A 23,306-nucleotide genomic window follows, 5' to 3' on the forward strand; every position below is an offset into this window, starting at 1 on the left:
AATTACCTTAACCGATGTGGCCAAAATTGGAGCTAAATGACTCTAAGTGTTCACCTTGAATCCATCATTAACACCCCTATCTTACAAAGGAAACATGATAAACAAATGTATTCACACGCCAAAAACAATCAAATGTAAATCTTTCCTGCTGAAGCACCTGTCCAAGTGAATCGCTGGAGTCGGGATTCGCATAATGGGCTCCTCAATTCTGACTAGCTGGTGAGTGTATGTTTCTGAACCATATTTTTGCTTTCTAATTATTACTCTTCCGGCAATAGACAAGTCACGATCAAACCATGTATGCCATAAACCACCTCCATAAGTCTGCACACCAACTTCCAAGAACCCACCTTTTGATACCTGAAACGAACGTGATTCAAAATTTTACAGCTTTAAATATGACCCTTATGACTGAACAAGAGACATTTAAATGCAAACAGACAATATAAGAATGTAAATACCTTGGAGATCGGTTTTAATTTCAGGCAAGGACTATCAGTGTGAGCACCGATCATATAAATTCAATTTTCAGACACGTATCTATACCACAAAATCAATTATTGTCATCCACTCAATCCATGTAAGAGTTCATATTACATGCAATTTGCTAATTCACAGATGGCCAAAATTAACTTGACGCAATATTATTGTGATGATTAGAGTGATTTGATAATCAACCGGGACTTGGAGTATGCAGAGAAGAAATCAAACTAGTTTGGTAGTTGGTATTAAGCTTCGTATAATTACTGGGAAAAAATTAATATCACCAAAACCTTTTAAAGTTCTCAATGTCAAATGTCAATGTTGATATCAATTAATCTATACTGGAGGAAAAGGTCAATAGCAACACTTCCACAGCTTATAACAAAAGTAACTCTGGATAATTAAATTAAAATATAATTGTAGGAAAGATGCGTCATTGACATGTAACAATAAAGGGAAAAATCATATGGAATAATAAAATGCATACTTTTTACCAATTGCAAAGGCAACGATAGTCAAATAATTCCTGGTGAAAAAATATTTCTTTCCAGCTTGTAATTCCCATTCCTCCCTCTCTGATACTTGCTCATACCCTGCACTTCTCAATCTCTTCTTTGATTCGGCTAATGAATAAATTTACAATAAAAATACCTCATTAATTACAAGAGACCAAATCATCCATGAGTAAAAACAATAGATTTACAAGTCCAAATCCTATTCAAGAAACAAAAACTATTAAACTCATGTGTTTCAACTTAAAAAAAAAACGATCAACATATTCCAAAATATGACTAATAAGTAAAAACAAGATTAACCCAATACAGCCAGAAACAATTAACTCCAAAATTTTCATAATAGGGGAAAATTTTGTCGAATATATTCGCCTTTTGAGATTTAAAAAGCAAATCTTTGGCAATCACAGCATCCAATTCATATATTTTTCGGGTTTTGGATAAAAAAATAGAAATGATCTTGAAGATCGAACATATTACCGACGGCGTGAAAAGCTGTAGGGGAAGCATTCAAGAACTCCACAAGATCGCGTGCTACTGATTTCTCCATTCTCTTGAGATTTGGCTCAGCTCAACTTTCCTATATGTTTCCCATTTTTAAAAAAATTACTGAAGCTATAGAAAAAATTGATTTAATTATGTAAATTATTTTTTCATTGATGTTGAATTGAAGTGAATAGCAAAATTTTTATAAGAGAATGTATACATGATGCATTCACCTTCTTAAATTTCTCCCATCATCTAAATTAAATTATTAGACATATATATTATATACATGAATTTAAATAATCTTTTCTCTTGAGCTATTTGTTTCAAATCTTAATCTTAACATAACATCAGAGTCAAGACTTACGGTTATATTATATTGTTTTCAGGTCATACCAATAATGTTTCATAAATTTCACGTTTCAGTTGTTCATTTTTAGACATGATAAATATATTAAATTTTTCGTAACTGTATATATATATGGACTTGGAAATCTTTATCCTTGAGCTGGTATGATTTGAATCTAAGACCACTGATGCCAAGGAATCCTTGGCTTTTTTTTCACCTTTAAACAACTGTGAAGAACTAATAAACGATGAAATGTTCAGAGGTAGCCTTTCCCAATTTACTAATATTCAAAAATGAGTATGTCTTTTGTGAGATGGTCTCATGAATCTTTATCTGTGAGACGAGTCAATCCTACCGATATTCATAATAAAAAGTAATACTCTTAGCATAAAAAGTAGATGGCTCAAATAAAATACTCGTCTCACAAAATATGACATGTGATACCGTCTAACACAAATTTTTACCTTCAGAAAATACTACATTTTTTATATGCATTTTCTCATTTAAAAAATAATAATTTTGAGTAACTAAATGAATTCAATTGACAATCCAATATATCTTCAATAAACCTCATCTCCCGAGGCAGGGCACATCGTTCAAAGCAAAATCCCATACCACCTTTTCCTCTATTTCGCATTTATCCTCAATCTAGATGAACATTTTGCATCATCCGACGCGCATAGATCCAAAAAATATGTCCATTTTCGGGCCATGACCACGAAATCCTTCATATCTATCCCCCACCTCCCCGTAACCCTTTAAATATATCCCATTCTGCCACACCATGCATTTCACTCTAGAGATTTGATTTTAAAACCAAAAACAATGGTGGGTTTCGAAATTGAATCAGCTCCTTCGAAAGAAAGGAAGCCTTTCGTGGGCTACGATGTGCCCGAAGGACTGGATATCAGGGGAAGATACGATGCGGAGTTTGCTAGAATTCTCACGAAGGATGCCATGCAATTTGTGGCTGGTCTGCAGAGAGAGTTCAGGGGGCATATTAAGTATGCGATGGAGTGTAGAAAGGACGCGAAGATGAGGTATAATAACGGGGCGTTGCCGGGTTTTGATCCGGCCACCAAGTACGTGAGGGAAGCGGAGTGGGTTTGCGCACCGCCGCCTCCGGCGGTGGATGATCGGAGGGTGGAGATCACGGGGCCCGTGGAGAGGAAGATGATCATCAATGCACTGAATTCTGGAGCTAACGTTTTTATGGTGGGTTGAGTAAATGCACATCGAAGATTATCTATATGTTCGACCATTGAATCTTTTCTTTCTCTTTTTTCTGAATTTGTTTATGTGTAGGCTGATTTTGAAGATGCTCTTTCTCCAAGCTGGGAAAACCTGGTGCGTGGTCACGTAAACTTGAAGGATGCTGTGAATGGGACCATAAGGTTCAACGACGAAGCCAGAAACAGAGTTTACAAGCTCAATGATCGAAACATAGCCAAGCTTTTCGTTCGACCTCGAGGCTGGCATCTCCCCGAGTCTCACGTCTTTATCGATGGGGAGCCTGTCACCGGTTGTCTCCTTGATTTTGGCCTTTATTTCTACCATAACTGGTCTGCGTTTCGTAAAAATCAAGGCGAAGGATTTGGACCCTTCTTCTATCTCCCAAAAATGGAACACGCCAGGTTGATATATGATACTCCTTCGTTCTCTTTTTCAATGTTATCCTTTTAGAGAACATTGACATAAGAAAGGCTTACTATTGCGTTTTTTTGTTAAATCAGGGAAGCGAAAATATGGAACAGTGTATTCGAGAGAGCTGAAAAAATGGCTGGAATCGAGAAGGGCAGCATAAGAGCGACTGTTCTGGTCGAAACACTCCCGGCAGTGTTTCAAATGGACGAGATTCTGTACGAGCTGAGAGAACATTCGGCAGGCTTGAACTGCGGCAGATGGGATTACATCTTCAGCTACATCAAGACGTTTCAGGCTCACCCTGATCGCCTGCTGCCTGACCGAGTTCAAGTCGGCATGACGCAACACTTCATGAGAAGTTATTCGGATTTACTCATCCGAACATGTCACCGGCGGGGAGTCCACGCAATGGGAGGCATGGTATGTGTCATCCCCGATCATATATCAGGATTATTGATTCGTTTATATTATCATTTGATTTATTGAAAGTCGTGCACATGATATCAGGCAGCTCAGATCCCAATCCGAGACGACCCAAAGGCGAACGAGGCTGCACTTGATTTAGTCAGAAAGGACAAGCTAAGAGAAGTGAAAGCAGGGCATGATGGAACCTGGGCAGCTCACCCGGGCCTGATCCCAGCCATCATGGAAGTCTTCACCGACAACATGCACAACAAAGCCAACCAAATCCATTCCATGAAACGCGAAGACGCGGCCCACATCACCGAGGACGACCTCCTACAAATCCCAAGGGGCGTCCGGACCCTGGAAGGCCTCCGGCTCAACACCCGAGTGGGGATCCAATACATGGCCGCTTGGCTCACGGGCACGGGATCCGTCCCACTCTACAATCTCATGGAGGACGCCGCCACGGCTGAGATAAGCCGAGTTCAGAACTGGCAGTGGCTGAAATACGGAGCGGAGTTGGATGGGGACGGGCTGGGCGTGAGGGTGAGCCAGGACCTATTCGGGAGAGTGGTGGAGGAGGAGATGGGGAGGATCGAGAGGGAAGTCGGGAAGGAGAAGTTCAAGAAGGGAATGTATGTTGAAGCTTGCAAGATTTTCACAAGGCAATGCATTTCACCCACTCTGGATGATTTTCTGACTCTTGATGCTTATAATCACATTGTCGTCCATCATCCCATGGGATCCTCCAAGCTTTAAATTACTTTTTAAATTTGCTTGATTTCCTATTTTATGTAGCAACGTCTTTGTATTTGTTCTTCCATGAATATTCGAGTTAATGTTGTGTGCTAATTGATAGTGAATAAATAATTATGGCCTTGGATACATAATTATGCATAGAAAACAATGGTTTGTGGATCTTATTATTAATTTGATTTCGAATTCAAAATACTGAGGAAGGAATATTATTGGTTCCGTTTTCGATGCCAATGTAAATCTTCAACAGGCAGGCGACGGAGCTAGACATTTTATTCAGCAGGGGGCAAAAATTTGATAGCTGAAGCGTTCGGAATTAGGGAGGGCATTGAGTTGGATAAAAGAGTTACATTTTTTACAAAAAATCCTTGAATCCGATTCTCTAGTGATTATTAATTCACTACAGGATGATGACATATCGAGCATTTAAATGAATGTGTGTTCTGACATGTTTTAAGGTAGTGAGGTCCTAAACTAAAGCAAATAATATTACAAGGAAGTTGAGTCGTTACATTTGATATCAGAACGATTTTGGATGGGCTTGAAATGATTGAGTAAAACTCAGCGAATACTATGAGTCCTGAAGAGGGTTGAGAGGGTCTTAAAGACGAAATTTCACATCATCAAACTACGGGGGAGATGGATATTAAAATGAATGCATGACAACCCCCTTGTGACGCGTTTTAAAATCGCGAGGTCACAAGCCAAAATGGATAATATCACAAGTGTGTTGAACCATTATATTTGATATCATAGCAACTCCACGTGAGCTTGGGATGATGAGGCAAACCTCAGCGGGGACGCTGAATCATGAAAAAAGGCTGAGAGTCTCTTAGGCGAATTCTCACTTCACCAAACACGAGAAAGATGCCGATCATTTAATTGAATGTGTGACAAATACTCGTGACGCGTTTTAAAACCGTGAGGTCACAAGCCAAATCGGACAATATCACAATTGGGCTGATCAATTACATTTGTTATTAGATAGACTCTGCTTGAGCTTGAAATTATGGGGTAAATCTCAGCGAAGTCTTAAGTCCTGGAAGAGGGTGTGAGAGAGAATCTCACGTCGATAAAACTATGTAAAAGATACCAGACATTTAAATGAGCAAACAACCCATCTGTAACGCATTTTAAAGCTGTAAAGTCACGAACCAAAGCAAACAATATTACAAGTGTGCTGACTATTTCATAAATAAATGTTTTAATGAATATTGTGTCACTCACAAACCATGTTCAATTTTGCGGATCACGTTGCATTATTAGTAGGGATGACAATGAATCGGTTTTTTTAAATGACCCCGTGTTAAACCCGTCTCGTTTGGAATGGGTTAAAACCCGGTCAAAAGAGTTTCGAGCAGGGCAAGACGGGTCCTCGTCAATGGGTCCAATGATTAATCTGGAGCGAATATCGGGTTGGGTGAACCCGCCCTAGCTACATATTTATATCGCATACTTTACATATATATATGTATACTTTATATATATACATATATAACATACTTATATCGCATACTGTATATATGTATATAATATTATATGTACACACATAATAAATAAATATAGACATGTACAAATTTAATATATATACTTCATTTAATATATATGTATCCATATATTATTATTATTATTAATTTATTTAATTAAATGTATAGCGGGTTCACGGGTCCAACCCGGTTTGGATCCGTAGGATTTTGAGGCGAAGCGGCTCTAAAAAACGGTGGGCGGGTTCGAGTTCGGGTCCTAATTTTTATTAGCGGGCTGGGTCACGAGTTTGGCCGAACCCGACCCGTTGTCATCCCTAATTATTAGTCTAATGGATTTAATATCTGTGTTGATTAATTTACATGAATTAGCAAATATTTCCAAATTTAATTTTTAACATGACATATTTGAATGGTTGTTACGAGATTATTTCTCTTGATAAATAAAATACAAAACTCTTGTGAGACGGTCTCATCGATCAATTTTGTGAGACATTATATTTGGATCACCCATGAAAATATAATACTTTTTATGCAAAAAATATTTTTTTTATTGCAAATATGAGCATGTGATGAAGACCGGATGAATTGGGTTCGAGGGTGGTGGGCAGTTACACCAGGTCGGACTACTTCTTACCTTGATATACAAGATCTTGGACGAGAGGTATTTGGCCTCTGGCAAGTCCGCACACTCAAGATAGCAGAGATCGTAAGTGGGGTGCCAAAATATTTTTCGACGTATCTACTCCGACGCTCAAGTCATATAAATGAGTTCATCTTATGAGAATGTATATAATACGTGTTTTTGCACAAGAATATTTATATATATATATATACACACACACACACACACACAAACACACCTGAATGCTAAGCAAACCTGATATTTGTATGAATAAAACCAATGATGACCTTGTTTTTCAGTTCCCATCTGCCACTCATGGCGAGATGGTCGTCTATGCTATGTTTTCTGTTACTGACATGTCCGACAACCCATGCTTGCTTCAGACTACTCACATCACTTTTACGTGCACCGATAAGACCTCCTAATGATGATTAAGTCATGGTGTCCCATACCTGCGATCTCGAAGATGACTCATATACCCGGATGCCCGGATAGATAATCGAGATGTGGACCACTGTCTACTAGTTGGACTACCCGAGCTTGGCTTCCTCTAAGCATCCATGATCAAACAAGATCTGGACCTAAGATGACCCGAATATATCCAGTTTTCAAACCTAAGACGACCCAAATATATCTGGTGGTATCACAAAGGTTGACTCGCCTCACAAATTATGTTTTTATAATAGATTTATTGTGAGATAGTTTTATGACTCTATATTCATGAGACATATTTGTAATAAAAAATAATTTTTTTGACATAGAAATAGTTTTTTTATAAACTGGGTCGGGTTGAAGATCAATATCACAAAATTGACATATAAGACCGTCTCATATGAATTTTTTTTTTTATTTAAAATTTTGGTTAAACAACACTCTGTTCACACTGAATTCACCAAGATTTAAAATTACATCAATTTTATCTAAATTTAAAACTCAAACAAAGATGATTAAGTTGAATTATTATATATAAATATTTCTTAAAAACCTTGTAAAATATCATCTTTGAAAACTTTAATTTGAATTTATCTGAAGAATAATGAACATGAAAATAGCATATGATGTTAGATATTTTATTGAAACGCTTACAAAGTCGGCAGCCGTTGGATCTGGATAATAATATTTTCGGCGACGTTCAGCCGTTAGAGTTGACAGCGTAAAGATATGCGGTCAGGATTTTCATAGACAGAAGGACTTAAAAGGCAACTCTCTCCTATAAATACAAGCGATAACAAACGCATCGCAACTCGAAAGTCGCTCTCTCTCTCTCTCTCTCTCTCCGCGTGCTCTGTGTCGAGGTCTGAAGGTAGGGTTCCTTTTCTCTTCTTTATCTTTTTCTCCACTTTTTATTTACGAATTCAAAATCTTTAATTTAATTTTTCTATTTTGTCGACCAATTTTCTTACACGACGAATCCCGACCTGCTGTCGTACTATCCTTGTTTCTCTTGAAATCCGACGTTTGGTTACCGATGCCAATTTCGCGATTTTCATGCCTAGGGTTTTGATTATGCTTTCTTTTCACCGAACCTGACATCAAGATATCGAATTTTGATTTGGGTTTTTGGTTTCCTGTTTGATGGGTGTTGTTGGTCATTCGTTTATTTGATTTGAGTATTGAATAATATTTGACAAAGAAACGAATGGGGCTACCGTTATTTAGTGGGTAACAAAAGATTTTCAAAATGTAATGATATACTTGTTGAAAGTTAGACGTTGGGATTTTTTGTTGTTGTGTGCATGTACGTTGAAATTGGCGCAGATTGATAATTTGTCAATTTGAAACTTGATTGGAAGTTTGGTTTTTATTATTGAGGAGAGTTTTTAACGGGGATGAGTCGACATGCTCAGAATTTGGAGGCTTATTTATGTTTAACACCGTTCTTGAAATTTCCAGCTCGGAGATAATTTTAGGCGATATGGTGCGGAAACCACTGAAAGGGACGAAAGGATATTCTTCTCGGTTTGTGCCTGATTATGAATATGGGGCGGAGGCAATGGCGGAATCAGAAGACTTTGGAAGCTTGGGCCGGGTTGAGCAAGATTTAACAGCATCAGAGGATTCTTGTGCACCAAAAAGCAAGTGCATTAAATTGAATGTGGATGACTATGACAGGTTTGGCGTGCCTATACGGACTTTCTCATTGTCTAGAATGTCACAGTTGGAGAAAAGGGATTTGGTAGTGAAATTGAAAAGTGAGCTCGAACTAGTTAGGTTGTTTCAGAGGAAGTTCTATTCTTTGGGATTAGATTCCGAAGTGTTTTCACCTGCTTCTAATGTTCATGGCAGTTATACTGTTCCAAAGAGACCTGGTTTAGTGGAAAGTGTTGGTATGTCTAAGAGTAAAAAGGCTGTGGCAGCAAGCCAAAAAAAAATTCCTCCCAGAAGAAATGGATCACGCACAAAAGGTGGGCCACTGGCAGGAAGACGATTTGAGTCGGTGAAGCAGTCTGCACGTAAGAATACCAATTTTGACGTGTTGACGAAGCAGTGTGAAGCGTTGTTAAAAAATGTCATGAAACAGAAAAATGCTTGGATTTTCAATAAGCCCGTTGATATTGTAGAATCGAATATTCCAGACTACTACTCTGTGATAAAGCATCCAATGGATTTGGGCACAGTGAAAATGAAGTTACTTTCAAATCAGTATTCCAGTCCAGTGGAATTTGCTGCCGATGTAAGGCTCACCTTTAAAAATGCGATGACCTATAACTCACCTGGAAATGCTGTTCATATTTATGCCGCCACTTTGAGTCGATTCTTTGAATCGAGATGGAAATCAATCGAGAAGAAGATTCCTGCATCAACAGATGCATCCACACCTTCCAAATCTAGTGTTGTCATAGAATCTGAAATCGCTTCCATGCCTCCTGCGAAGAAGCAAAAAATTGCTCCTACCGAGAACAAGCTCAATCGAAAAACAGAAAAGCGGGTGATTACTGATATTGAGAAGAAAAGATTGGGTGAGGAGGTGGAAGCATTGCTGGAAGAATTACCTGAAAATATTATTGATTTTTTGAAAGAAAGCACTTTGAATGGAGGAGGTCAAGTGATCGAAGATGAGATTGAAATTGACATTGGGACTCTCAATGATGATACCCTGTTCTTGCTACGGAAACTTTTGGATGATTATCTGCAAAACAAGGAGAAAAATCAAACGCTGAGTGAAGTTGAGGTCTATATCAGCATATGAATTCATGATTTCGTGAGTTTACATGTGATGCATGTTTTTGTATTGCCTCAGTTTGGTGTTTATGTCTTTACAGATACCCAATGAGTCTGGTTTTAGCAATCCATGTGTCCAGCCTCTCATAGGTGATTATCTTTTCTCCAATGAATCTGCATCATGAGATTTGATTTAGTTGTATTTTGGGGCTTGTTTTGGTATTGATTTATTTCACATTCTTCCATATATAAATTAAGGCAACGCACCAGATGATGAGGATGTGGATATTTGTGGAAATGATCTGCCACTTAACTCAAATCTTACTACCATGGAGATTGATAAGGATACTGCACAAGGAAACACCAAAGACGATAGTTCAAGTAGCTCCAGTAGCGATTCTCACTCCTCATCCAATGGTTTGTTACTTTGTTCCATCCTTGTCCCTGAGTTTCAGCATTTATTCTCTGATTGATATATGGCGAACGATAAATATATAGGGTGTCTTTATTGATTTGATTGCATTATTTCTTAAGCGTTCACAAGGTCTTCATGTATTTTCATCCGAGTTTTAGGATTTGAATTGTGTTATTGTATTTCCCTTGACCTGGACAAGTGATCGATATATGTACTATTCTCTTCCTTTTCATTTCCAACCCTGAAAGCGTGCTTATTTATTCCGTTGCCATCTGTATGTCCTGGAGTTTGGAAACTTTCTATTTGTTCTTCTGAGACCCTAACTGTCCACTTGTTAAAGTGGTTTGACGATCTCTCTTCAGCTACTTTAGAACTTTGTCAAATCGTTTTGGCAAACTAAAGATGAATGCCACACCTTTGGGAAGTCAAATTCGTTTTCTGGAAATCGATCGCGATCTTGTCTCCATGGCTGGCCCTAGATGTGAAGCATTTGTCAGATTTGATGATCTACCACCAGCCATTAGAACTGTTATTTCCTTGTAAATTCAAGCAGAATAATCAGAGGGTCGGATCTTACATAGTTTAAAAGGGAAAATTGTTTGATCTTGACTAATTATTGGGATATAGTTATCAAGTTCAAATTTATTACCGACTAGGCTTTAATTCAAAATCATGCAGCATTTTAAAGCCATTTCTCACGTGTAACTTGCCTTAATTGTTAAGCTAGTTTTTGATTTCTATGGACTTGATTTTTTTCCGTTGTGTGCTCTCATTATGGAGCTCACGCCTAAACAATTTATAATCGTATCAATTTCTTGTGCATCTATTATTTTTTATATTTCCTGTTGTGATGCCTTTAGAGACTGTTACTTGTGAGAAATGATTGACAATTAATTAACACATGGCTGAAATTTGATTTAGTTGAGAAGCATGGTTTTTGTTGAGAAATTTTATATGCGTCCTTACTTTTTTTTGGCTATAGCTCATACCAGAGAGTGTTGGTTTATGTTATTTTCTTTTGCCAACACTCCTTTTTCAAGTGCTTAGAGCAACTTAACTCCATGGATCTGGATCAATGTTAGAAAAGAAAGGATATGCAAGTATTTTCCAGTTTTTCTTAAACAAGTTCACTGCATTTCTTTGTCATGTATGAAAGCAAGATTTTAAACATTAAATGCTCATATGTTGTCTGATTTATTGTTTCAACTTCCGAGTGCTAAATTCTAATTCTTGGCTGTTTTCCATTGATATTGTAATGCTATCTAACTAAAATCTAGTAAACAAGGATTATAAGTTCTATGGTAGATGGCTTTTACAAGCATGCCTTTGCTTGTTTTACATGTTTGTACTATCTAATTGATGTTTGCTCTCTCTCTCTCTCTCTCTCTCTCTGTACATACATAAATGTTTATCTATCCATCTGTCTGTCTATCCATATGTTCTTGTAATGTATCTTTTTTTATGCGGACGTTATCTTGATTCTTGATGGTGTATGAAGAAATGTTAGGTGCATGTCTCGCGTCAGTGGTGTGCTAACATTTTAGTTCATATAGTTTCTATATCTATTATGGTCTTTTTTCTACATTTTGTTCCTCGATATGCCATTCTGTATGTCTTCTTATTTTTGGTAACACATTGGATTCATCTATTAAAAGAGGATGTAAACAATAGATTTGAGACTTAATTGTTCTTTTTTACCTTGACTTTTCTCCACCCAGATTCAGAATCTGAAGGCTTGTCTGCGGGCGAAGCAGATGGTTCCAAAGACTCAGCTGAAGCAGGTGCTTCAAAGGTATACTTCGAATTTGGTAATTCTTTTCCCCATCCATTTTTTTTCTGCCTTTTCTCCTTGTAAAGTTGGTGGCTTGTGATGTTTTCCCTTTCTTTTGATGATGCCAGGTAGCTGTAGCTTCTATACTAGAGCCGAAGAAAACTGACCTCAAAGATCCATATGGTTGGTGGTCAAGGATATGTGAATTTTGTGAGCATATTTGTCTAAGTCTTCTGTTTTACGTTCTGATATAGTTGTGTGTTCTGAGATTTCTTCAGATTGCTTGAATGGGCACACTGAGCAAAATTTTTCTTCAATTGTGACCTCTAATGAACCTAATTGTCATCAAGAGGGTAAGCGATGAAGAAAACAATTTTCAATTTGTTGTGTGGAATCATCTGACCAAGATGCCGTGACATTTCAGAGGAGAGTGTTCCACATGACAGGCCAGTCTCCCCTGATAAGCTTTACCGTGCAGCTATATTGAGAAGCAGATTTGCTGACATTATTCTTAAAGTCCAAGAGAATAATCTTGAAAAGGTACGGTTCGATTGCTTGTTGATTTTTTTACCTTTTCGATGTTTAACGTGATTCTAACTGTTAAAATTATTTTAGGGCGAAACACCAGGCACGGGGAAACTAAAGGGTGAGAGGGAGGAGCTTGAAAGGTGGAGAAGAGAAGGTTTGGTTTTATTGAAAATGTATTGATGAGCATAAGTTATGTGCAGTGGCTCCCCTGGCCTTCACTTGGAAGGAATTTTTTTTAAAAATCTTGTGTATTCTTTTAAAAAAAAAACGAGTAATTCCCCCCATAATCTGTCGAGGCGGCTCTCCTTTAGCCACTCTCGCTCCCTCTCAACATGTCCTGTGTTTTGCCCTGCTTGGTTTCTGAAAGAATTGAAATGTGAACTTATTTCGTTAAATATTTGATAGTGTGGACTTGTTTTCAGAGAAAGCTCGTTTACAAGCGGAAGCCAAGGCTTTAGAAGAAAATAGAAAGAGAGCTGAAGCCAAAGCAGAAGAGGAGGTTAGAAGGAAGAGAGAACTTGAAAGGGAAGCAGCACGCCTGGCTCTACAGAAGGTACAATGACAAGTTTTAGTGGGAATTTGAAAATATTGAGTCTTAAGTTTTCCCATTCTTTACTTGAGCAATAAGTTCTTGACAGATGGAGAAGACTGTTGATATTAATGAGAATAGTCAATTCATGGAAGATCTGGAAATGTTTAGATCTGCTCCAGATGAGCACCTGCAGAGCGGTTTAGTAGAAGACGCAAGCCCTGAAAACTCTCAAATTGGTTTTGATAGTTTTAAATTTCAGGCAAGTGGTAATCCATTGGAGCAACTCGGATTATTCATGAAAATCGATGAAGATGAAGGAGTTGAACAGCAAAGCACTCCGAGTACCTCAAATAATCGGTTAGAAGAAGAAATGGATTGATCAGATTCTTCCCGATGATAGGCTATCTTGTTCCTTGGGCTCGTTGAACGTTTCTCGCATTAGGAAGTGAAGATCTTTTCCATTCGTTGGTACCTGAACCTTGTTTCTTATTCTTTTCAAAATGATTCGTGTCAGATTCTGATGTGAAGCAGGCACGGTATCTCACTTGCAAAATTTTCTTCATGGGTGAGTGGTGGTTCTCGAGGTGCTACGTCTAGCAGGACTTGCAGTCGCGGCTCAAGTACAAAAACTAAATTTCATTCTCTCATCTCTGTTACTTTTAGGAAGGAGAAACATAAATCTTGATAGACCACACGGATGTTGCTCGATATTTACGTTGTGAAGTTTATAAGAATTATATATCATGCATAGATTTTTAGTTTAATGATTTTAGTCATTTTTCTGTATAATTATGACGTGAGATCATGGGCCGAATCTCTGATTTTGAATGGAGGGTATGTAGGAGGATGATTTCACATATATAATTGAAACTTCAATTTTTGTGAAAATTGTGGAATTTGAAATTGTATGAGAATGGAAATATATTGATAAATGATGCACATACGTACAAATCCCAAATCAGTCGTCCGCATGAATCAGAACCTCGTGCATGAAGACCTATAAATCAACTTGAATGGAAGATAATCTAGGAATTCCATGTTCTGATGAAGTCTCTCCGTTTCTGGTCCGGCCGTCACAATCCGTGCTTCAACTCCACCAGGTTTCACATAATCAAGCAAATTAATTAAATTCTTGATACACGAACCACCGGTGCTCACCCAAACAGGCTTCTCCCACCCGACATCTGCATAATGAAATTGAAACCTACGGTAACTGCTGAATCTGAAGACGTCAACATCCTCAAAACACATGAATTTACTAATCTCCATGAAGTTCTCCTTAGCAAGATGGAAACCATTTGTCCCAACAACTCCGTCGTATATCCAGTGTCAGACTAATATGGAGCTTCATCAACTTAGGTTCCTTGAAAGTACCTAAGTTAATATGGAGCTTCATCGACTAATAAGGAGCTTCATCGACTCTTAAGAGTTAATACAATCAACTTGTCTTTTTTATTACCCTGTGCTTATAAATGATCAATTCCTTTGACTAATATGGAGCTTCATCAACTTAGGTTCCTTGAAAATTTGCATCTACATTATAATTATCCATAAACTTAAAAACAGTTGTTTAAACGTTCAAAATCAATCAAAGTAAGCAACCTTCAACAGATATGAGCCAAATTTTTTTAACTAAGCTTGGCAAGAATTAGCAAAATGTAACCAAGGCCTGACACGAAAACAAAAAAGTCGGGCAGGTTTCTCTAGAACTTCAGAAAACAATGACTGATAACGATCTAAGCAAAAGCATTTTGCACAAGCCATCTCGATCTGTCTAAGATAAAAAGATTATGCCGTCATGAAGTTCCGAAATATTCATTTCACCATAAATCAAGATTTTGAGAATTATAAAGCTTTCATATGACTGTAGGAGTCACACTCAAGGAAACAACAAAAACCTTCCTGCTTGTGAGTTGTGAACAATCAGTTCTGCTACCAGACCGAATACTTTCCGTGAATTTTTCTATTACAAGCAGCAATCTGCTTTCAGGTTGCTTGTTTAGTGTTGTGTAGTGCAGCTCAACAGTACGGTAGATCCACGTAAAAAAACTCCCAGTTATCATCTTCAGGATCATCCTTCTTCTTTAGAACCTCGGCTTTGTCCTCTCTTGATGCCTTGGATTGCGGTTGCCTAATTACCAAGAAATGAAGTTTTAAAATTCAGTAAATGAATGAGACGTAAAGTAGATAGAATATGAATTAAGTGTTAGAGACAATCTTAACAAATCAACCGTAACTTTTACAAAGGTTGAATGCACTGGAACACTTTAGAAAATATTAAAGAGCTGAGTCCATTTTCGGCCTTGATTTTGTCTACCTACCAAAATCTAACCATTTACAGTATTCCAAAAAAACAAAACCCAAAACATTCCTTTGTCTGGTTTGAGACATGATGAAGCCTAGAAAAAATTAAGTACAAAGGAGCAGCAATAATCCAAGTATAAACGGTAAACTCAGTGAGAGCTCAATAATAAACCAAGTTAATGTTTTATTAGAACCATCGAGCAGGAGTGGCACACTTGGAATTACGTGCATTCAGCACCAGATTTCTTCTTTTGGCTCGAAAACTTTAAATGAAAGCCAAAACCAGTAATTTAACAATGCTCCATACATAAGTCTCAATTCTTTAATGAGCGCAAGATTTGCTTACAGCCTTGCACCATCATTTTTAGCTCATAAGAAAAGTACAAGTGTATCTAATGAAATCTTTCTTCAATGACAATTAGCTTCACAAGGTGGAGCAAAGGGATGGCCATGGGAATAGACTCCTCTCCGGCTCCGCCTTCTGCCCCCATTAAAAACTTTTGCTTTAATTAGAAGTAGGTGCTTTCTCTTATAATATACATGTCAATTTATGGTTGTTGTCTGTTTAATACAGCCCCTGGTTCTGAGTTTCTGGTCGGCCCACCTAAAAGAACATCGCAATACATGAATGCATGAATATCTTGTTTCAGTGAAAATCAGTGATTTGGAAGGTCTGGTGATAATAAATAAGACAATTCAGCTGACATTTGGGCTTTCTCGGTGCTCATTATATTTTTCACGTTCCTGACTTCACAACATGCTGAAGTAAAATATTTCCTTCACACGTTAAGCCTTAAAATCAACAATCAACACAACAAAACTCATCAATCAGCAAAGAAATTGCATATATACACACATATATCCATCATTCACTACCATCTTCTTCTCCAATAATCAGATTTAAAAAATGGGACCTTTTTCTGTTGCGCCTAGCGGCCTCCCTGGACTTTCTCTTCCTTTTCTCTTGAGTGGTTTCGAAGAACCTTCTCCGCTTACTTTCTTGTATAACACCCGCCTTAAAGACCTCCCTACAGAACCTACCGACAGCCTGTCTTCGGGCTCATCATCTCGCACTATCACTTGAACATTGTAGGCCGAATTAAAGAAGAGGGTGTTTGCGAATTCAAAAGCAGGGAAAGAAACATATAAAGAACCAGGATTTTTTAAATGCTAAGATGGCCTTTCTTTGTCTTCTTGGTACTGGGTTTTGCGGGGATGCTTTAGCAGGGTTGTGTCGATCAAGAACTGAGTTTTGGGTTGGACAGATAGCGGGAATGGTATGTGTTTTGATGGGTGGAGTGTTGGTTGTTGGGGTGGTGGTGGGGATGTTTGCGTGGGGAGTGTTAAGTAATCAAGCCATATTTAAATTCAAACCACGTCATTTTGGAATTCAACAACATAATTAATATATGTGTTGATTAGTCAAAAATAATGAGGTAAGCCATGAGTTTTTATTTTTTGTTTTTTCCCTAAACTTCACCTATAAATACTCATCCATTCTTCATTTCAAAAACACAACAAAACATAAAATCCTTTCATCTACAATCATAAGTGTAGAAGTGAGAAAAATGATTTAGTGTGAGATTTCTTAAGTAGTGTTTATCCTTGGAAGGAATAGGATTAGTGGAGAGAAAATGAGTGTTAAAATCAGAGTGTTATGAGTGAAATACTTTGTATTCTCAATTCTCTTTGTTATTAATAAAGAAGTGATCTCCTTGAGAGGTTTAAAGTGGACGTAGCCCAATCTTGGGGTGAACCACTATAAATATTGGTGTCCATCTTATTCATTGTTGATATCACTTATGATGTTCCGCTGCGATATTACCTCGTTTATTTCCCTGATATCCCAACAACTGGTATCAGAGCTAGATTCTCAAATACTATAGGAAGTCCTCGTATGCTCTGTGGTTGCAGCTTAGTCTAAACTTCTACATCAGAAAAGGCTTTCTAGACAGTATTAGGGAAGTGGTTCTTTTGTGTTCAGGCTTTGACGATTATTCGTTGGTAGCATTCACAAAAGATGGAGGTACGCACAAGCAAGATGATTAGCCTTAATGGCTCTAATTATCAACCTTGGAAAAGTAAGATGAAAGATCTTCTATTCGTCACCAAGATGCACCTACCGGTGTTCAGCGAGTCTAAACCAGATGATAAATCAGATGCTGAATGGAACTTCGAGCACGAGCAAGTCTGTGGGTACATCCGACAATTTGTCGATGACAACGTCTATAATCACATCTCTAACGAGACACATGCTCGTACACTTTGGACAAAGTTGGAGACACTATATGCCTCCAAAAGTGGCAACAACAAATTGTTCTATTTGAGCAAGCTTGTCCAGGTTCGATACAAAGAAGGAACTCTGGTCGCAGATCATCTGAACGAGATTCAAGGATTCGTGGAGCAGTTATCAAGTATGAGCATAAAAGTTGATGACGAGGTGATAGCTCTGATTGTGCTAGCTTCATTGCCAGAGTCTTGGGAGACTCTGAAGGTATTACTCACGAACACAGCACCGGGAGGAGCCGTGAGTATGGACTTCATCAAGAGTGGCATCTTGAATGAAGAGATGAGGCGGAGATCTCAAGAATCCTCTACCTCACAGTCAGATGTTTTGGCTGCTGAGTCAAGGGGGAGAAGCAAGATCAAGAAAAACACAAATCAGAAGCCAAGAAGAAGGAAGTCCTCAGGGAGATATGCCAACATCAAATGTTATCGCTGTGGAGAAAACGGACATATTAAAAAATATTGTCGGCAACCGAAAAACAAACATGAAACCGACGATGAGCAAACAAACGCCATTGATGAATTCAATGTTGTTCACGAGCTAGAGCAGGAGTCCGTAAATTTGTCAACTCAAGTAACTAGTTGGGTGATCGATAGTGGAGCAACAGTCCACGTCACATCTCGAAAAGAATGCTTTACATCCTACACACAAGGGGACTTTGGTGTGGTGAGAATGGGGAATAACGACTTATCCAGAGTCGTAGGAAAAGGAGATGTGAGCTTGACTACCGTGGATGGCTCTACACTGATCCTGAAAGACGTAAGGCATGTGCCAGATATGCGCCTGAGTCTGATATCGATCGAAAGACTCGACGAAGAAGGTTTCTGTACAACCTTCCGAAATGGGGTATGTAAGATTTCAAGAGGATCACTTGTGGTGGCAAAAGGATTAAAGATGTCAAAGCTATATGTAGTTCAGGAAAATCATTCTGAAGGAGTGAACTACGCAGGGGAAGAAAACTCAACAGAGTTGTGGCACCGACGTCTTGGTCACATAAGTGAAAAGAATCTTACACGCTTTGTGAGCAATCAAGTTCTGCCCGGTATAAAGCAGGTTCATATGAAACAATGCACAAACTGCTAAGCTGGAAAGCAAAACAAGATATCATTCAAAAGTTCACCTCCTAGCAGAGCCGATAAAATACTAGATCTGGTGCACTCAGATCTATGTGGTCCGATGCCATTATCGCTCGGAGGAGCGAGGTACTGGGTAACTTTTATCGATGATCATTCTCGGAAAATTTGGGTGTGGACACTCAAAACCAAGGATCAAGTTGCAGAAACATTCAACAATTTTCTAAACTTGGTTGAACGGCAAACATCCATTAAACTCAAATGTATTCGAACGGATAATGAAGGAGAATACATTGGAACCTTTGATGAGATATGCAAAAAGAACGGAATCAAACATCAAACAACACCACCAAAGACACCACAACTCAACGGATTAGCTGAGATGATGAATAGAACTTTGGCAGAAAGAGTCGGAAGCATGCTCTCACATGCAAAGCTGACTAAGGAATTTTGGGGTGAGGCCGTGGTTGCTGCTGTATATATATTGAATCGCTCACCTTGTGTTCCTCTCAATTATGATGTCCCGGAGCAGGTGTGGCAAGGCAAAGAAGTTTCCTATAATCATTTGCGGGTATTTGGCTGTGTTGCTTATGTTCATATACCAAAGGATGAAAGACAAAAGTTGGATGTCAAAACAAGAAAGTGCATATTTATAGGCTATGGCGAGGATCAACTTGGTTACAAGTTTTACAATACAGATCTCAAAAAGCCTATAAGAAGTCGTGATGCCATATTTCAGGAGAATGAATTCTTGGAGACTGCGGAAAAGGAGAATTCTGGATCTGAACAAGATCTGGAATGGTGGCCTTCAACGGTAAATCCACAACCGGTTGAAGATGAAGAATTGCAGAACGATCATGAAGATGAAGATGAGATCCGTGTTCACAGTGAACCACCAGCAGAAAGTTCTCGTGGTACAATGACCACACATTCTGGAAGAGAAGTGCGACCCTCAACCAGATATTCCTCAAATGAATATATCCTGCTAACTGATGGGGGAGAACCAGAGAGCTTCGAGGAAGCTATTACCAGTGAACACGGAGGCTATGCAAGAAGAAATGCAATCATTGCATGATAATGATACATTTGAGCTGGTGAAATTGCCGAAAGGCAAGAAAGCTTTGAAGAATAAGTGGGTGTTCAGATTGAAAAACGAAGAACACAGTAGTCAACCAAGATTCAAAGCTAGGATTGTCGTCAAAGGTTTCGGACAGAAACACGGGGTCGACTTTGACGAAATATTTTCACATGTGGTGAAGATGACATCCATCCGGATTGTGCTAAGGTTAGCAGCTAAGCTTGATCTGGAGGTGGAACAAATGGATGTCAAAATCGCATTCCTTCATGGGGATTTGGAGGAAGAAATCTACATGGAGCAACCAGAGAGGTTTGAAGAGAAGGAGAAAGAGGACCTCATGTGCAGATTAAAGAAGAGTTTGTACGGTCTCAAGCAAGCACCAAGACAGTGGTACAAGAAGTTTGAATCGGTGATAACTCAACAGGGATTCAAGAAAACCACTGCAGACCATTGTGTGTTTGTCAAAGATACCTTTGTTGATGATTTGATGGTGCTTCTACTCTATGTAGATAATATGTTGATTGTTGGCAAAGATGTTTCTGAAATCAAAGGCCTAAAGAAGCAACTAAGCAAGACTTTTTCTATGAAAGACTTGGGGCCAGCAAAAAGAATTATTGGCATGGAAATCCATCGAGACAGGTATGCCAAGAAGACCTGGTTGTCGCAGGAGAAGTATATTGAGAAGGTACTTCAGAGGTTCAACATGGACCAGGCCAAAGCGGTTGAATGTCCTTTTGCCAACCACTTCAAGTTGAACTCAAAGCAGAGTCCTATTACAGAGGATGAGGAAGAAGAAATGAAAAGTGTTCCATATGCTTCAGCTGTTGGAAGTCTGATGTATGCCATGGTATGTACTCGGCCGGATTTAGCTCATTCAGTAGGTGTAGTGAGTAGATTCCTTTCAAAACTGGGAAAGGAACATTGGGCTGCAGTAAAATGGATATTCAGATATCTACGTGGAACCTCTAAATATAAATTGAGTTTTGGAGGATCCAGACTTGAGCTTGTAGGCTACACAGATGCAGATATGGCAGGAGATGTTGACTCCCGAAAATCCACATCAGGATACCTGATTACATTTGCAGGGGGAACTGTGTCATGGCAGTCAAAGTTGCAAAAGTGTGTAGCATTATCAACCACTGAAGCAGAGTTCATTGCAGCAACTGAGGCATGCAAGGAAATGTTATGGATGAAAGGGTTTTTGGAGGAATTAAGTTTTGTGCAAGATCAATACAAGTTGTTCTGTGACAGTCAGAGTGCAATTCATCTTGGAAAGAATCCTTCAATGCATTCAAGATCAAAGCATATTGATGTTCGTTATCATTGGATACGAGATGTATTGGAGAAGAAGTTGTTGAAGCTTGAGAAGATTCACACGGATGAAAATGGATCTGATATGATGACCAAGACATTGCCGAGATGGAAGTTGGAATACTGTAAAGCTGTTGCAGGTTTGATCGAATTCACAAAATGGGCTTGAGGGGGAGAATTGTTAAGTAATCAAGCCATATTTGAATTCAAAGCACACCATTTTGGAATTCAACAACATAATAACACATGTGTTGATTAGTCAAAAATAATGAGGTAAGCCATGAGGTTTTATTTTTTGTTTTTTCCCTAAACTTCATCTATAGATACCCATCCATTCTTCATTTCAAAAATACAACAAAACACAAAATCCTCTCATCTACAATCATAAGTGTAGAAGTGAGAAAAATGATTTAGTGTGAGATTTCTTAAGGAGTGTTTATCCTTGGAAGGAATAGGATTAGTGGAGAGAAAGTGAGTGTTAAAATCAGAGTGTTATGAGTGAAATACTTTGTATTCTCAATTCTCTTGTCTTCTTTGTTATTAATAAAGAAGTGATCTCCTTGAGAGGTTTAAAGTGGACGTAGCCCAATCTTGGGGTGAACCACTATAAATATTGGTGTCCATCTTATTCATTGTTGATATCACTTATGATGTTCCGCTGCGATATTACCTCGTTTATTTCCCTGATATCCCAACAGGGAGTGGGGTCTGGGGGAAGAAGAAGTTCATGGAATGAAACTTGGAGATCACCATTAATGTCTGCTTGCTGGGCGGAAATGGACCGAGGGTTTTAGGCTTTTAGCACTAGTTTCAGGTTTTTTTAAAAAAAAAACATTTATTTCTTAAATTAATTTTCGCAAAGTAGTTATATATATATATATATATATATATATATATATATATTTTTACAGTTTTTATATTTTAGTTCTCAGATTTCAATTTTATTATACAAATTTTTTATTTTTTTATTTTTACAATTTTACTAATTTTTCTTATATAACTTTTATGTGTGTGTACGGTTTTTATAGCGACATTAATGATAAAAAATGGTTAAAATTATAAAAAATAAAAGTTACTTTTCTAAATAAAAGTTTTTAAGTTGTTTTAGAAAAGTTAAGTCAACATATATATTATTACATCAACACTTTCGTTAAAACAGACGTACATAAGTTATCCTAAACAGCTTGTAGACATCGTAGCTCGAATCCTAGCGTTGGTTGCTCCCTGGACTCGTGTATATAGAATTCAAAGAGATATTCCCATGCCCCTAGTTACTTCAGGAGTCGGGAAGGGTAATCTGCGGGAGCTAGCTTTAGCTCGAATGAATGATTTGGGCTCGAAATGTCGAGATGTTCGGACACGTGAAGCTGGAATCCAGGCAAGTGAATATATATTTTTTCCTTCGTTTGAGCATGATTTTATGCTGAATTTGTATTTTGTAATTTAAATTTAGGACATCCATCACAAGATAAGGCCAGAAGAAGTTGAGCTACTCCGCAGGTATTATTACACTGCAAATGGAAGCCGGGAAACTCAACATTCATATGTGGGATTGGACGGGTAAAATTGTTGGGTGTAATAATTGTCTCGGTTTGGTAGAACGATCGAACCGTGGTGCTTGAACTGTTGTGCGGTTTAAAATATTTGAGTTGCACAATTATCACTAGCTATAACTTTTGGTAAAGCGGTCGGTCCTACAAAAGTTTTTATTAAATTTTAGTCTATAATAAAACATTTACTTTACCCCATTAATCTAAGGGAAATTTTGGAAAAAATACTTAGGTTGGGGAATTATGGTATAAATTTTTTATGGAATATATAATATAATATAATTCTACTCGAAATTTTCGAATTTAGAATTATTTACGAAGTAATTGAAATTTTTCTTTACAAAGGATATGTGTGGTTGTATCTATATCAAGCAACTCTACTTTAAAATATACGTAAAAATAAAAAATGGAATAAATTTTATATAATAAAAACTAAAATAAATCAAATTGAATCAAGCAAACTGAAGATTCTCATGCTTATATATATTATTTAATTTATTCTGGAAAAAAATGGATTAATTATTAATTTTTTTAAAGTAATAAATAATTCA

At 37.9% G+C, this 23,306-nt stretch overlaps 2 protein-coding genes, 1 long non-coding RNA gene and 1 pseudogene across 5 annotated transcripts; 2 read left to right on the forward strand and 2 right to left on the reverse strand.

Annotated features, from left to right (window-relative positions):
• Window positions 1-2: 2 nt before the first annotated feature.
• On the reverse strand, window positions 3-1,584 carry LOC142553194 (putative aspartyl aminopeptidase; annotated as a pseudogene).
• Window positions 1,585-2,436: 852 nt separating this feature from the next.
• On the forward strand, window positions 2,437-4,731 carry LOC142553196 (malate synthase, glyoxysomal-like). Its single transcript, XM_075663261.1, has 4 exons — window positions 2,437-3,045; window positions 3,136-3,464; window positions 3,564-3,894; window positions 3,982-4,731. The coding sequence occupies exons 1-4, from the start codon at window positions 2,656-2,658 to the stop codon at window positions 4,636-4,638; spliced, it is 1,707 nt and encodes a 568-aa protein (XP_075519376.1). The 5' UTR covers window positions 2,437-2,655; the 3' UTR covers window positions 4,639-4,731.
• A 3,182-nt stretch (window positions 4,732-7,913) lies between these two features.
• On the forward strand, window positions 7,914-13,928 carry LOC142553197 (transcription factor GTE10-like). Of its 3 annotated transcripts, XM_075663264.1 has the most exons (11): window positions 7,914-8,047; window positions 8,638-9,916; window positions 10,008-10,056; window positions 10,165-10,323; window positions 12,040-12,113; window positions 12,221-12,275; window positions 12,347-12,445; window positions 12,517-12,632; window positions 12,708-12,774; window positions 13,043-13,173; window positions 13,259-13,928. In XM_075663264.1, exons 2-11 carry the CDS (start codon window positions 8,660-8,662, stop codon window positions 13,529-13,531), a joined length of 2,280 nt encoding a protein of 759 aa, XP_075519379.1. In that variant the 5' UTR covers window positions 7,914-8,047; window positions 8,638-8,659; the 3' UTR covers window positions 13,532-13,928. The 3 variants fall into 3 exon arrangements, with proteins under 3 accessions (XP_075519379.1, XP_075519377.1, XP_075519378.1); XM_075663262.1 differs by lacking the exon at window positions 7,914-8,047 and having other exon boundaries at window positions 8,150-9,916; XM_075663263.1 differs by lacking the exon at window positions 7,914-8,047 and having other exon boundaries at window positions 8,152-9,916; window positions 12,371-12,445.
• A 995-nt stretch (window positions 13,929-14,923) lies between these two features.
• LOC142553199 (uncharacterized) lies at window positions 14,924-16,539 on the reverse strand. Its single transcript, XR_012821915.1, has 2 exons — window positions 16,371-16,539; window positions 14,924-15,283 (listed from the first exon to the last, which is right to left on the reverse strand). It is a non-coding gene; the product is annotated as an uncharacterized LOC142553199 (long non-coding RNA).
• Between the last annotated feature and the right edge of the window lie 6,767 nt (window positions 16,540-23,306).

Source organism: Primulina tabacum, chromosome 8 (genome assembly GCF_025594145.1).
Source record: "Primulina tabacum isolate GXHZ01 chromosome 8, ASM2559414v2, whole genome shotgun sequence".
Lineage (NCBI taxonomy): Eukaryota > Viridiplantae > Streptophyta > Magnoliopsida > Lamiales > Gesneriaceae > Primulina > Primulina tabacum.